This window comes from Gymnodraco acuticeps, unplaced genomic scaffold (assembly GCF_902827175.1).
Source record: "Gymnodraco acuticeps unplaced genomic scaffold, fGymAcu1.1, whole genome shotgun sequence".
In the NCBI taxonomy this organism is placed as follows: domain Eukaryota; kingdom Metazoa; phylum Chordata; class Actinopteri; order Perciformes; family Bathydraconidae; genus Gymnodraco; species Gymnodraco acuticeps.
The window spans coordinates 1,477,433-1,490,044 of NW_022992081.1; the positions used below are offsets into that span (position 1 = coordinate 1,477,433).

The 12,612-nt window shown below is 43.1% G+C and overlaps 1 protein-coding gene across 9 annotated transcripts in view; it reads left to right on the forward strand.

The window, feature by feature from the left end:
• htt (huntingtin) overlaps positions 1 to 12,612 on the forward strand; it is a 67,167-nt gene that overhangs the window by 16,025 nt on the left and 38,530 nt on the right. For 6 of the 9 annotated variants that reach the window (XM_034202399.1, XM_034202404.1, XM_034202400.1 and 3 more), the window contains exons 6-25: positions 1,466 to 1,604; positions 2,122 to 2,263; positions 2,482 to 2,660; positions 2,739 to 2,943; positions 3,265 to 3,312; positions 3,578 to 3,646; positions 3,738 to 4,129; positions 6,173 to 6,299; positions 7,983 to 8,098; positions 8,222 to 8,333; positions 8,516 to 8,653; positions 9,043 to 9,201; positions 9,294 to 9,391; positions 9,701 to 9,840; positions 10,214 to 10,277; positions 10,452 to 10,552; positions 11,118 to 11,264; positions 11,348 to 11,468; positions 11,574 to 11,719; positions 11,823 to 12,007. In XM_034202399.1, the coding sequence (XP_034058290.1) occupies positions 1,466 to 1,604; positions 2,122 to 2,263; positions 2,482 to 2,660; positions 2,739 to 2,943; positions 3,265 to 3,312; positions 3,578 to 3,646; positions 3,738 to 4,129; positions 6,173 to 6,299; positions 7,983 to 8,098; positions 8,222 to 8,333; positions 8,516 to 8,653; positions 9,043 to 9,201; positions 9,294 to 9,391; positions 9,701 to 9,840; positions 10,214 to 10,277; positions 10,452 to 10,552; positions 11,118 to 11,264; positions 11,348 to 11,468; positions 11,574 to 11,719; positions 11,823 to 12,007 (2,828 nt within the window). The remainder of the gene's footprint in view (positions 1 to 1,465; positions 1,605 to 2,121; positions 2,264 to 2,481; positions 2,661 to 2,738; positions 2,944 to 3,264; positions 3,313 to 3,577; positions 3,647 to 3,737; positions 4,130 to 6,172; positions 6,300 to 7,982; positions 8,099 to 8,221; positions 8,334 to 8,515; positions 8,654 to 9,042; positions 9,202 to 9,293; positions 9,392 to 9,700; positions 9,841 to 10,213; positions 10,278 to 10,451; positions 10,553 to 11,117; positions 11,265 to 11,347; positions 11,469 to 11,573; positions 11,720 to 11,822; positions 12,008 to 12,612) is intronic. The other 3 variants (XM_034202402.1, XM_034202403.1, XM_034202407.1) reach the window with 1 other exon arrangement.

Here is a 12,612-nt window from a genome sequence, read left to right on the forward strand (position 1 = left end):
TTTACTCTCTTTATAACGTGTACAATCACATTACAACGTTGTTGTATCCAGAGATCCAGCAGACTCGTCGCCATGCACGAATCAACAGCAAATTCAGCCCCTCCTCCGGCTCCCGCGAGAGTCCCGTGAGCCGTGAGTGAGCCGTGAGTCGTTGGACTCGCGGGAGCCGTGAGTGAGCCGTGAGCCGTGAGTGAGCCGTGAGCCGTGAGTCCGCAAATCTCTGAGTCTGCTGCGACTCGTCGAGGGAGCCGTGGGACTCGCGGGAGCCGTGGGACTCGCGGGAGCCGTGCGAGCCGGAGGAGGGGCTGAGTCTGCTGTAGATTCGTGCATGGGGACGAGTCTGCTGGATCTCTGGATCTGCTGCCTGCTATATGTTACGGCTCTGAGTCCTCGTAGGCTACTGGTCTCTCTCGATCATTGACCTGGATTCACGGATCCCGCGATTTTTCCGGCTCTAAATTAAGTTTCAGTGTAGACTTCTAACAAAATGGTCATGTTGTGCAACAGTCTCCTGTAATAATATCTGCATTTCCAATAAGGATCTTACTTGGAAACTCGTTTATTTTGAACATGGCACACAAAAAGAAACAAATGATAGAAAATTGCAAAACAGTTAGAATATATAAAATGTAATTATACAATTATTATTATTATTATTATTATTATTAAATGAAAACACAATTGTGCAAAATTAGCTTAAGTACAGGAACATATTAAAATAACTATATACATATAATGCAAAACACTTATTTTTTAAAATGCACACACACACACATGTTTTATTAAAGCAAAAGACACTGTGTAGCGAAGGTTAATGTAACGTTAGTTTAATATGCTGATTAAATGCAACAACTTTTCGGTTTCACCGGTAGGATTTCTACGGTCTTGGTCATGCTGACTCATATGACTCAAATGACTCGTATGATCCGGATCTCTTCAATGATTGACTCAGAAGACTCCGAGTCCATAAAATGATCCGGATTTGCCATCTCTAGAGCAGATACTCTCTGCAAAGCTTCTTAATCATTCAACCTGTGTTTTTCATCAAATAAGGACAAGATATAAACCTATTTATTTATATATGCTAAAATGACAAATTATTGGTTTTGGCTAGACTAGTTTGACTGAAATGTTCTATATAATCTGATGACTAAAAAAGACTCAACAGTTTCCATTGACAAAAAGTGGACTAAAATAATTAGTGTTCTTTGACTAAAATGCTGAGACTTTTAGTCGACTAAATCTTGACTAAAATAGTTACTGTTTTAGTCGACTAAAATAAGACTAAAATGCTCAGACTTTTAGTCGACTAAAACTTGACTAAATAAAAACAGGATGAATATGATACTAAATATGACTAAAACTAAAAAGGAAATTTAACACAGGACTAAGACTAAAACTAAATAACAAAATAGCTGACGAAATGAACACTAGTTTGAACCCATCCTCCTCATCTGTGTTGCAGACCCTACCTGGTGAACCTGCTGCCGTGCCTCTCCCGAATCACCAAGCGGCAGGAGGAGAGTGTGCAGGAGACTCTGGCTGCTGCGATGCCCAAGATCATGTCCGCCTTGGGGCACTTCGCCAATGACGGCGAGATCAAGGCATCTACACAGAGCAGAAACATCACAACTGTTTATTATGGAAATATTATTTGGGTTAAGATAACTTTAGCTTTTAATGGTTGATTTTCTACATTTTGTCTTTGGGAATTTGATGTCTTGGGTTTCCTATTCAAAAATGTGCTTGAGTTAGTTTACCTGGAAGTCATTCTTAAGAATGTAATTTCAAAGACTTAACATCTTATTAGAACTAATACACCACTGTATAGAACAAAAGTGTGTACACTTTTTACTTTTTTTTTATAATATATTCTATTTTCTTTTAATTAAAATCTCAAATGGAGCAACTGTCACAAAACCCAATTTTCCTTGGATGAATGAATTGTTCGGATTACATTACTGTGAGAAATTTATCATTTTTAAGATGCAGCATTTATCATTTAACAAAAATGACTGGAAAAGGGTGTGTTTATATATTAATTTAAGGCAGTTTGCAAAATGTATTAGTTACATCTTGCAACAATTGGCTCTCATTGTAGTGCAACCCTTGTGGTCCCAGGTGCTGCTGAAGTCGTTTGTGGCCAACCTGAAGTCCAGCTCCCCGACCATCAGACGCACAGCAGCCAGCTCCGCCGTCAGCGTGTGCCAACACTCCAGACGCGCCAGCTACTTCTACACCTGGCTCCTTAATGTGCTGCTGGGTAAGGCCACATACTCTGGACTTTTCCCCTTCCCACTTTCATTTAAGGGCTATTTTGGACTCTTTATCATTCCATTTTATGTTGAATTCAGCATATGTTCCCACCTAAAATCCACTGAAATATCCCTATAAGATTGTTCCAGCGAACATTTGAGATCTAGTTGAAGCAACAGACATCGAATGAGAACACACACCCTGACCTGTCCTTTCATGTGTTAGGTCTGCTGGTTCCCGTGGATGAGGAGCATCCCACACACCTAATTCTGGGGGTCCTGTTGACCCTTCGCTACCTGATGCCTCTGCTGCAGCAGCAGGTTAACACATCCAGCCTCAAAGGAAGCTTCGGAGTCACGAGGAAGGAGGCCGACGTCCAGCCCTCACCTGAGCAGCTCCTACAGGTAGAGAGAAAATCGATGGGATATGTTTTTGTTTTCTTTTTTGAGTATTTGCTCCATTTCACATTTGTGTGTCCAAAGGTGTACGAGCTGACGTTACACTACACGCAGCACTGGGATCACAATGTGGTCACAGCGTCTCTGGAGCTCCTGCAGCAGATGTTCAGGACCCCCCCACCAGAGCTCCTGCACATGCTCATCACAGCGGGCAGCATCCTGCATGGCTCCGTGTTCCGGCAGGACGCAGAGAGTCGCGCACGCTCCGGCAGCATCCTGGAGCTCATTGGTAAACACATCACAGACTCAGACGGGACTGTCTCCATTAAGCTTTTGTATAACCCGGGCTCTACATAGAAGCCTGGTACCCGGGACGCTAACATATCTGCTTTAGGTAGATCTCATTCCATTAACCCTAACCTTCGCCAGGTAGTCGAGCAAACTGTGCTGTCGCTCCGCTCTAGCTCCTGCTTTGGTCCGTGTTCGCAGCCTTTTTCTTTGCTTGCTAACTTTCCCTGTTTCGTCTAATCATTTTGCTGTTCCCAACGAGTCCTTCTGAGCTTTTGCTGCTTCTCTCCTGTTTCTACTTCCTGTCTCCTGCCACTTGCAGCGGGGGGAGGGTCTTCCTGCAGTCCACTCCTTCTTAGGAAACCAAGAGGTGACTAGTCTATTTATCTCCCGTGCTCACCTCTACCCTCCAACTGATGTTTAAATCAGCCTTTGGGCTAATTTACCTTAAACTGAGTCACCTATGCTGGTTGATTGTCCTCTTAATTCTAGATTTATTTTGAATAATGCACATTATTCTCTCAAAAATATGAGGTGCAGCCTTTTGTTGGTTTTTAATGTACTATAACATTTGCACCAGTCTAGTACATAGCTCTGGTGCCGATGTCATGTTGACTCTAAACGTGTGTTTCCAGGTAAAATGCTCTCTGGAGAGGAGGACGGCTTGGAGGATGACGCTGAGAGAACAGAGGTCACATTCACAGGTGAGATGCACCTACCAGGAAGTAAAATTGGCAGCTTCAATGACACTTACAGCTGTAAAAAATATTTATTCTTTGTGCATCTTTGCTTTAGCGTCAGTCGTTGGTGCGGACGGCTCCTCGGCGACCCAGGTGGACATCATAACCGAGCAGCCGCGCTCCTCCCAGCATACCCTGCAGCCCGGCGAGTCCACGGACCTCAGTGCCTCCTCGGAGCAGGGCGGAGGAGGCGGGACTTCGGCTTCAGACACTCCTGAGTCACCCAACGACAACGAGGAAGAAATGCTCAGTCGCAGCTCCAGCGGTGGGGCCAACGTTACCCCAGAGACGGCCGACTACACCACCCCAGAGACGGAGGCAGTACCCTTAGGAGACGGCGGGCCTTTGCTCAGCACAAACGACCGCTCCCTTCCACCCAGCGACTCCTCGCAGACCACCACGGAGGGGCCGGACTCAGCCGTCACCCCTTCGGATGTAGCAGAACTGGTCAGTGTGACTGGGCATGCCAGGGAGATTTAATATGGTTTGACAACACAGCTTAAATAAACGGTACTTCTGTGTATATGTATGAAACACAGAAGACAGTGAGCTTCCCTAGACTCTGAAATACTTAATTACCATGCACTGTCATAATTAGCTGTGTAACTGATGTCCCTCATGGCTTAGTCGCAGTGAATGAATGATGTTATACTTCATAGGGTTAGGATTTCTAGAATAGACAAATATTAATTCCCACTATTTATAAATAAAATAAAAACATTATACTAGTATTAGTAATATTGCATTAACTTGAAATCATATTCATCATAGTCGATCAGCTTCATATATGATTTTTTTCCAGGACATATTTAAAGTTCTGCAGCACAAATGAAGAAACAAAGTTTGCAATTTGTAACACAAGCTAATCTAAAATAGTAATTAGAGGTACAAGGCAATTTAAAAAAAAAAATGTATATAGCACTTTTTTGCACGTGGCGATTCAAAGTGCTTTACAGATTAAAAGCAAAAGACATTTAAGAACAAATACAGCATAAATACATTATTGAAAACAACCTTACACAATTTCTTTTTTTTGACAAGATTCTTGTATAACTTCATGCCATATGTTAAAATGATTTCATTGTCTATAATTATTATTATTATTATTATACAAGTTAGTTGGACTTTTCCATGAGAGTAGTAACACAATTGTTGTATATGCCCCCATTGAAATGTCTTTTAATTTGAGTAAATCGAAATCTGCAAAAAAATTGAAATTCGCAGCTTAAATAAAAAAGAAATTAGGAATCTTAATAACTTTAAAATAAAATAAATTGTTGCAACTCTTATTCTTTTAGTCGATATATTAGCTAACAGTCGCGGTTGATGCTGTTAAAAGCTTGATGTGCCCCTAAGAATACAGAAGATGAGTCATCACACACTTTAGCTGCTCCCCCTCCAGAGAAATGTTGGTGTCCACTCTAACAGTTCTACCTCTACGGTCCCCCCCCTCCTTTACCCCTCTCCCCGCTTCGCCGCAGTCACACACTCCATTGCCGCTGGTGATGGAGCCGTCCCCTCCCTCACCAACTTCCACCGAGGGTCCCGATGCCTCAGACAGCGACTCTTCCGTCTACACGGCTTCTTCTTCGTCGTCTTCTTTCTCTTTCTCCTCCTCTTCCTCCTTCTATGCCACCTCCTCCTCCTCTAGCACTAGTGACAAGGTCAGCCAATTGGACACTTTGAACCAAGTGGGAGGGGCTTGCTTGTCTGGAAACTTTTGGCTTTCTCTATCTCCATTCGTTCCTCCATGCACTCAGTTTCCCATGCCTATTGCTACGTTCCCCTTGTTGTTATTGCGAAAACGTTCTGCCCCCTTTTCTCTCCCCCTCGTTTCCAGTGACTCCCTCCCCAAAATGAGAAGCTTTAAAAATATCTTTGTAAAAAAAAACAAGCAACCCCAAACCCCCATGTTGATGGCTTGCAGTGAAGAGTTCAAAGTAGAAGCATGAAGGCCATCTGTTCCTTTTTTCTTTTAAATGTTGTCCTTCAGATTTGCCTTTTCAAGAGACGGTAATGGGCTTTTGTTCCAGCGGAGGTCAAAACTGGATAAATAATGATTTATTTCCTCTTTTTTTAGTACTCTTCGTACTATACGTCTTGCTTGGAAAAATTACATTTCTGTACTGTTATGTTGTGTAAATACTTACTTGATTCAAAAGGAATCAATTTCAAAGTTGAGTTGTTCGGATCAAAAGCTTGCTCTTCTTCTGGTGGATTGAGTTCTGAAGCCTGTGCTCTTTCCCGTGTCTTTGTGTAGTTCATTTGCTGTAAATGAAGTGACCCAAGCATGATCCAGTCGAGTTTTAAAAAGAGAACGTTTGACTTGAAGTCGTCGTTTGTCTCCAATCCAACAAATCTAACTGAATGAGCCTAAACTATTTCAATACACTCTGCATGCGGTGGCTTTTCAAACGTGTTGCATATGGTGTGTGTGTTGTGTGAGCTTTGTTCCTAACTGGAGGAGTCTGCTCTGTGTGTGTGCATCAGGTGCTGGACGGCAGTGAGAGCCAGTACTCAGGGATGCAGATCGGGACATTACAGGATGAAGAAGATGAAGGAGCAGCACCTTCCTCCCAGGAAGAGCCCCAGGAACCCTTCATCCAGTCAGCTCTGGGTATGTTTGTGCACACAACTAATCTTTCCTAAGTCCCACCCCATTCGCTTTGTGCTCCAATCACATTTAAGGAAGCTTTTAATCTGGTAAAACCTCTGTGAATTGTCCCTTTCCTGTGACACTGAGATATGCTATGTCAGAACAAAGGGAACATTATAAGGGAAGTAATGTTTGATTGGTGTCAAAATCTTAACAGACACATTTTATGTAGTCAAATCTCAGGCCCCGGCCACACGAGGACGATAACGGTCGTTTGCGTTACTGTTTAGTGTCATATAGACCATTCGGCCACACTAGGACGACAGAATACGGCACTAAACGACTACGGTAACGATAACGGGTCCCAAGGTGGATAGAACGGCATACGCAACGCTCTGGGGGGTCCAACGGCTCCGTGTGTACGCCCTATACGATCATTTTCTGATAATGATGAGGCAATAGCCCCGCCTCTCCCCACCTCTGCTGCTCACCCCCGCGTTAAAGTAAACTGCACTGAATTCAGATTATTTATCTTTCTCTCGATATGGACATAAACGCGAGTGAAGTCTAATCTGACAGGACGGAGACACGCAGCTCTGCTCACCTGCAGCTCTTCCCGCTGTGATGCAGCGGTGAATGGCGCAAAACACACACTTCAAGTCAGATCATCACCCTTAGCTATTTTAAATACCTCTCAAACTACCTAAACTAGTTATAAATATGTTTATTTTTACTGTCGGTCGGGTCACTCATTACTGGATCAGCTGCTGCATGAAACAGACACTGGCGCTGTCCGAAGAGAGGGAGGAAAAAGAGAGGCTCCGTGTATTTTTATTATTATATTATATAGAGTCGTTATTCATTTGTTTTAAAGCTCAATAAATAACAAAGAAGACCTTTGACCGGCACTTTTATAATTTTGTCGGAAGATTTAAACTTTAATACACGTTGACTGGCGAAAAACTCTGCCCGGTTCCCTCGGCCCCCACCGCGGAGAATAAACAGAAGGGCAACCATGACAACCATGCTTCTTCGCTGCTTTTGTGGAGGAAGTTACAGCGCCACGTACAGGCTCCTGCATATGTACTGCAGCTTCTCCAGCGGTTGGAGCTAAACGGAGCTGTCTCGTGTGGACAGACACTATCCGGTGAATATTGCGTGTGGACGGAAACTTTTTTGCGTTTGCGTTAATCCTATGCGTTTAGCCGTTTTCGTCCTCGTGTGGCCGGGGCCTTAAGTAAGCTCATGCTAAAGCAAGAATAGCTGGTGTCAGATCACCAACATTAACCATGTTGATTTTCCCCTTTAATTTTGTGGATACATTAACTAGATTTGGTTTAGTTACTGACATATTAAGAAAACATGAAATGTGTCCAGAAAAGCTAAAGACTGATCTTACTTTGTTTATATTATTTCTCTTAGGCTGTATGCCGCCCACAAGTTACTTATATGGATATAGACAACATATAAAATCACAACTGTAAAAGTTATGATTTAGAATATTTCCTTTAATTGCATACAAAAATTATGCTGTTGGCCCAGAAACGAATACTGTCAAGCTCTTCTGACTTAACAACGGTAACTAAAAGGAGGCGGAACTTTGGATCTGTCAGTTGTGCGTAGAATTCCCAGTAATTATTTGGCTGAAACGTATCTGTATAAGGCTTTAAAATGCGTATTGGTTCCCCGTGTGCTTGTGTGCAGCTCTGAGCAAACCTCATCTCTTCGACGGCCGAGGCCACAACCGGCAGGGTTCGGACAGCAGCGTGGACCGCTTCATACCAAAGGACGAGCCCGCCGAACCTGAACCTGACGTCAAGGTATGGGAACATCAAGAAAACATCCATGTCAGTTGTTTGCACCGTATTGTGTAGCAAGCGGCATGATTCTACATCTGGCTTTAATTCTACATCTGGCTTTAATTCTACATCCCTTCTTCTCAGCCATCACGGATAAAAGGTCCAATCGGACATTACACAGACCAAGGGGCGGAGCCACTGGTGCACTGTGTACGGCTTCTCGCTGCTTCCTTCCTATTGACGGGACAGAAAAATGGTGAGTATTATCAAAATATGGCATAGGTGTGTTTTTTTTAAAAAGCACATTTGTTAAGATTATCATGTTGGAGCCACTGGAAAGCTCGCCAAACATGCCATTTACTATGATACAAAGCCTGTTATGAAACCTTGAACATCACCATGCCTGTATATTCATCTCTTCTCTGTTATGTTTCCCAGGTCTGACCCCTGACAAGGAGGTGCGAGTGAGCGTGAAGGCTCTGGCGGTCAGCTGCATCGGGGCTGCAGCAGCGCTCCACCCTGAAGCCTTCTTTAATTCCCTCTACCTGGAGCCGCTGGACGGCACTCCAGTAGTAGGTAGGGACACAAACACATTGGAGATACAATCCTATTTAGATATGTGATGCCTGAACAAGTCATGGGACTGCATCTCCATAAAGGCATTGCAGACATTTTCAATAGCATTTAGAGAATCACATCATGGCCGCCATTCTGATACTTCCAGGTCAACTCACTCACTTTGACAAAAAGTAAAAGAATCTAGCCCAGGAACCTGAAACTAAAGCAGCTGAATGAAATACAGCCATTGATTTTGACCAATGCTTTTTCTACTGTAATATGTCAATATTTCTTGTGTTAATTTTTGAAAAATACTGCAGTTGCATACCACTAATACTTTTTGCCACCATTTTTGTTGTCTTCAGCATCTGTTTTGATCCCTACTCTCTCTGTTTGCCCCCTTGCAGAACAGCAGTATATCAGTGACATGCTGGGCCTGGCTGACCACGGGGACCCCCAGATCAGAGGGGCCATAGCCATCCTCTGCGGAGCCATCATACAAGCCGCACTCACCAAAACACGCTACAACATACACAGCTGGCTGGCCAGTGTGCAGAGTGCAACAGGTTAGTGTGTGTGTGTGTGTATGATCAGGTGTGTTTGTCTTGGTGATGGCTAATTAACGATTCCCTCTCACCTGTATGTTGTTGATCTTCAGGTAACCCTCTGTCCCTGGTGGACTTGTTGCCTTTGCTCCAGAGAACTCTGAAAGATGAATCCTCCGTCACCTGCAAGATGGCGTGCTCTGCAGTGAGGGTAAGACATGTAAGGGTTAATATGCAGCGGCTCGTTGTATATTTTCCTGCTTATTACATGGCTGATTACAAAAATACATTGACACAGCAGTTTGATTTAAACATGATTTTATTGATCTAAAATTATCGTTTTACTTCCGCAAACTACTAAGTAGTACCGGCTGGAACTTTTTGAGTTTAACAGAAAGCGCAGACCACTGAATGTCAACTCGGTATCAAGTATTCATCTAAGCTGTGTAATGTTAGTAATCATTGGGTGTGTTTGTGTGTTAAGAGTTAAGAGGCTGACCTTTTTGAATGTGTGTTTCAGCACTGCCTCATGACCGTGTGTAGCAGTACCCTCAGTGAGCTGGGCCTGCAGTTGATGATAGACCTTCTTGCTCTGAGGGACTCGTCCTATTGGCTCGTTCGCACTGAGCTCTTGGAGACTCTGGCAGAGATGGACTTCCGGTAGGATCATTTTAAACTTTTGTTTTGTTACCCGAGCTACTGGCTGAGGCATCGTGCTATTTCAATACAAATGTATAATAACTAAGCTTTTTATTTATAAACTGTTAGGGGTGTTGCAATATGCTATCTTTGATAATGTAATATTTTTAAAACAATAACTTTTTTCAGGCTTTTGTTCAGTAATGGTTACAGATCTTCTATTATCTATCCATTTTCTTTACAAAACGCACAATAAACAATGTTTAAGATGAATTTCAATCGTTCCCTTATTTCTTTGTTTACACATTTTATATAGATACCGCAATAATATTGTTATGATAAGTCTTTGATATCTGGGATTATTAGTAAAGATATGCACTCTTTTCTCTTTTAGGTTAGTGAATTTCTTGGAGAGAAGAACAGAACATTTGCACAAAGGGGATCATCACTACACTGGGGTAAGTCTCCATTCTATCTTCCTGGTAGTCTTTCTGTAGAGATTAGAAGTAAGTCTTTTTATATTTTTAGATGCCAAAATGTTAAACTTGAGTTAATTCTATTGTTAACCACAAAAAATAACACTACAACTTGGAACATGTGGTCCCTAATATGTCCGATTCCTCTCTATCTAGCGGCTGTGCCTGCAGGACCGAGTCCTGAACGATTTGGTCATCCGTCTGTTGGGAGATGACGACCCCAGAGTCCGACACGTGGCAGCGTCAGCTGTCAGCAGGTAAACTCATCAGTTTCTTTCATACAAGAAAAAATCAGTTACAATTTATTAAACTCTAACCCAGAGTTGGTACTTTTTTATTTTATCTACTTTTTTAGAAATGAATTGGGATTTAGCTACCAGATGATAAAGGGTACATCATTGATTCTCATACCTAGAATCGATGACAAATCTAACCAGAGGGTCATTAGTAATGATCTGTCTTCTATACCTCATCCATTTTTCCATTCTATCTTCAAAGATATGATCTTCTTTTCTTTTCTAATTGTTCCATTGCATATCATTATTTACAAGATCCTTTTATTAAGAGTTCATTAGATAATCTTCTTTTAACCAGTTCCTTGTAGCAAGCAAGATTCTTACTTATTGCTAGCAATAAGAGTAGCAACAATATAACACATTACAAGTAGTAAGATAAGTGGGTTTTTGTTTGGATGACCAAAACACATGACTTTGTTTTGCTTTCTGCTCACTCTTTAGCTTTTTGAAGTACAATTTTCTTTGTACTTACTTTGAATTTGGGGTGTCTTCTTTCTAATGTTCCCTTCTCTCTGTCTCTCAACAGGCTGGTTTCCAGATTGTTCTACGACTGCGACCAGGGTCAAGTGGACCCAGTAGTGGCGATTGCCCGGGACCAGAGTTCAGTCTACCTGCAGCTGCTGATGCACGAGGCCCAACCCCCCTCCCAGTTCACAGTTAGTACCATCACAAGGTACGGAAACACACTCCTTTGATGTCGCATCTCATAGGCTAAAGCCTCATTGGTCAATCATCTGTGATTCCTTTCTCTGCCAGGACGTACAGAGGCTACAACTTGTCCAACAACGTGTCTGATGTCACAATCGAGAACAATTTGTCCAGAGTCGTCACCGCCATCTCCCACGCTTTCACCTCCTCTACCTCCAAAGCCCTGACTGTGAGCTTTCACACCTTTTAGTTTGCCCCCTGGATAGAACATCTCTCTTGTATTTTTTATATGAACATGTTTGAAAACTATTCCTTTTGTCTTGTTTCTCTACAGTTTGGCTGCTGTGAGGCCTTATGCCTCCTGGCTACACATTTCCCAGTGTGCACCTGGAGTACAGGCTGGCACTGCGGCTATGTGAGCTCCAGCAGCAGCTTCTCTTCCCGCTCTAGTCTGAACCGCAGCAGGGGCCGGGCCCTCAGGTACGTGCACTCCTTCTCTTGTTACTTCATCCTCCTTTCTTTTTCCTTTCCCTTCCTCTCTTCTCAATAGTAACTGATCCTCTCCTGTCTCTCGGCTCTGCAGTGTGTCGCAGACCGGCAGTGCTCCAGCCTCTTCAGCCTCCTCCTCGTCTGCACCCGACACTGAGCGCAGGACTCTGACAGTAGGCATGGCCAACATGGTGCTCTCCTTACTCTCCTCCGCCTGGTTTCCACTTGATCTGGCCTCACACCAAGATGCACTTTTGCTGTCTGGCAATCTGCTTGCTGGTGGGTAATATTCATAGAAATTCTAGATTCATATATTATTTTAGAAGAGGGATCCCTCCTTTGTTGCTCTCCAAGAAGTTTATTCCAAATTGCCCCATGAATTGTGGGCTTTTTTTTGGGGAGTTTTTCCTCGTGTGCTGCGAGGGTCTAAGGAAAGAAGGTGACCTGTACTCAGAGTTGGGTGTAACGCGTTACAAAGTAACAGTAATAATATTATTGCTGTTGGTAACGGAGGAGTGTAACGCGTTACTTTAGTAATTCAGTAATCACACTACAGTTACTAACATTGCCCCGACACGCGTTACTTCGTTACTTGTATAAAAGAATCACACTCACTGACAGACAAGAGGGGTTTCCGCCGCAGGTTTATATCGGTTTATATACATGTAGGCCTATGTAATCTGCGCGACTTGCGAGACCACATCTTCACGTGCAGCAGTGCTGCATAAACATGGCTGAGTCTTTTCATCTGTAAACTCCCTCAACGGGCCGCTCGCTCTCTTTTGTTGATCGCCCTCTCACGGGTGAACAGTTCAATGTCCCGCTTCATTGTAGGAATTCTGCCATGTCTCTACCACTTTAGTTTGACCATCTCTGTTACTAAG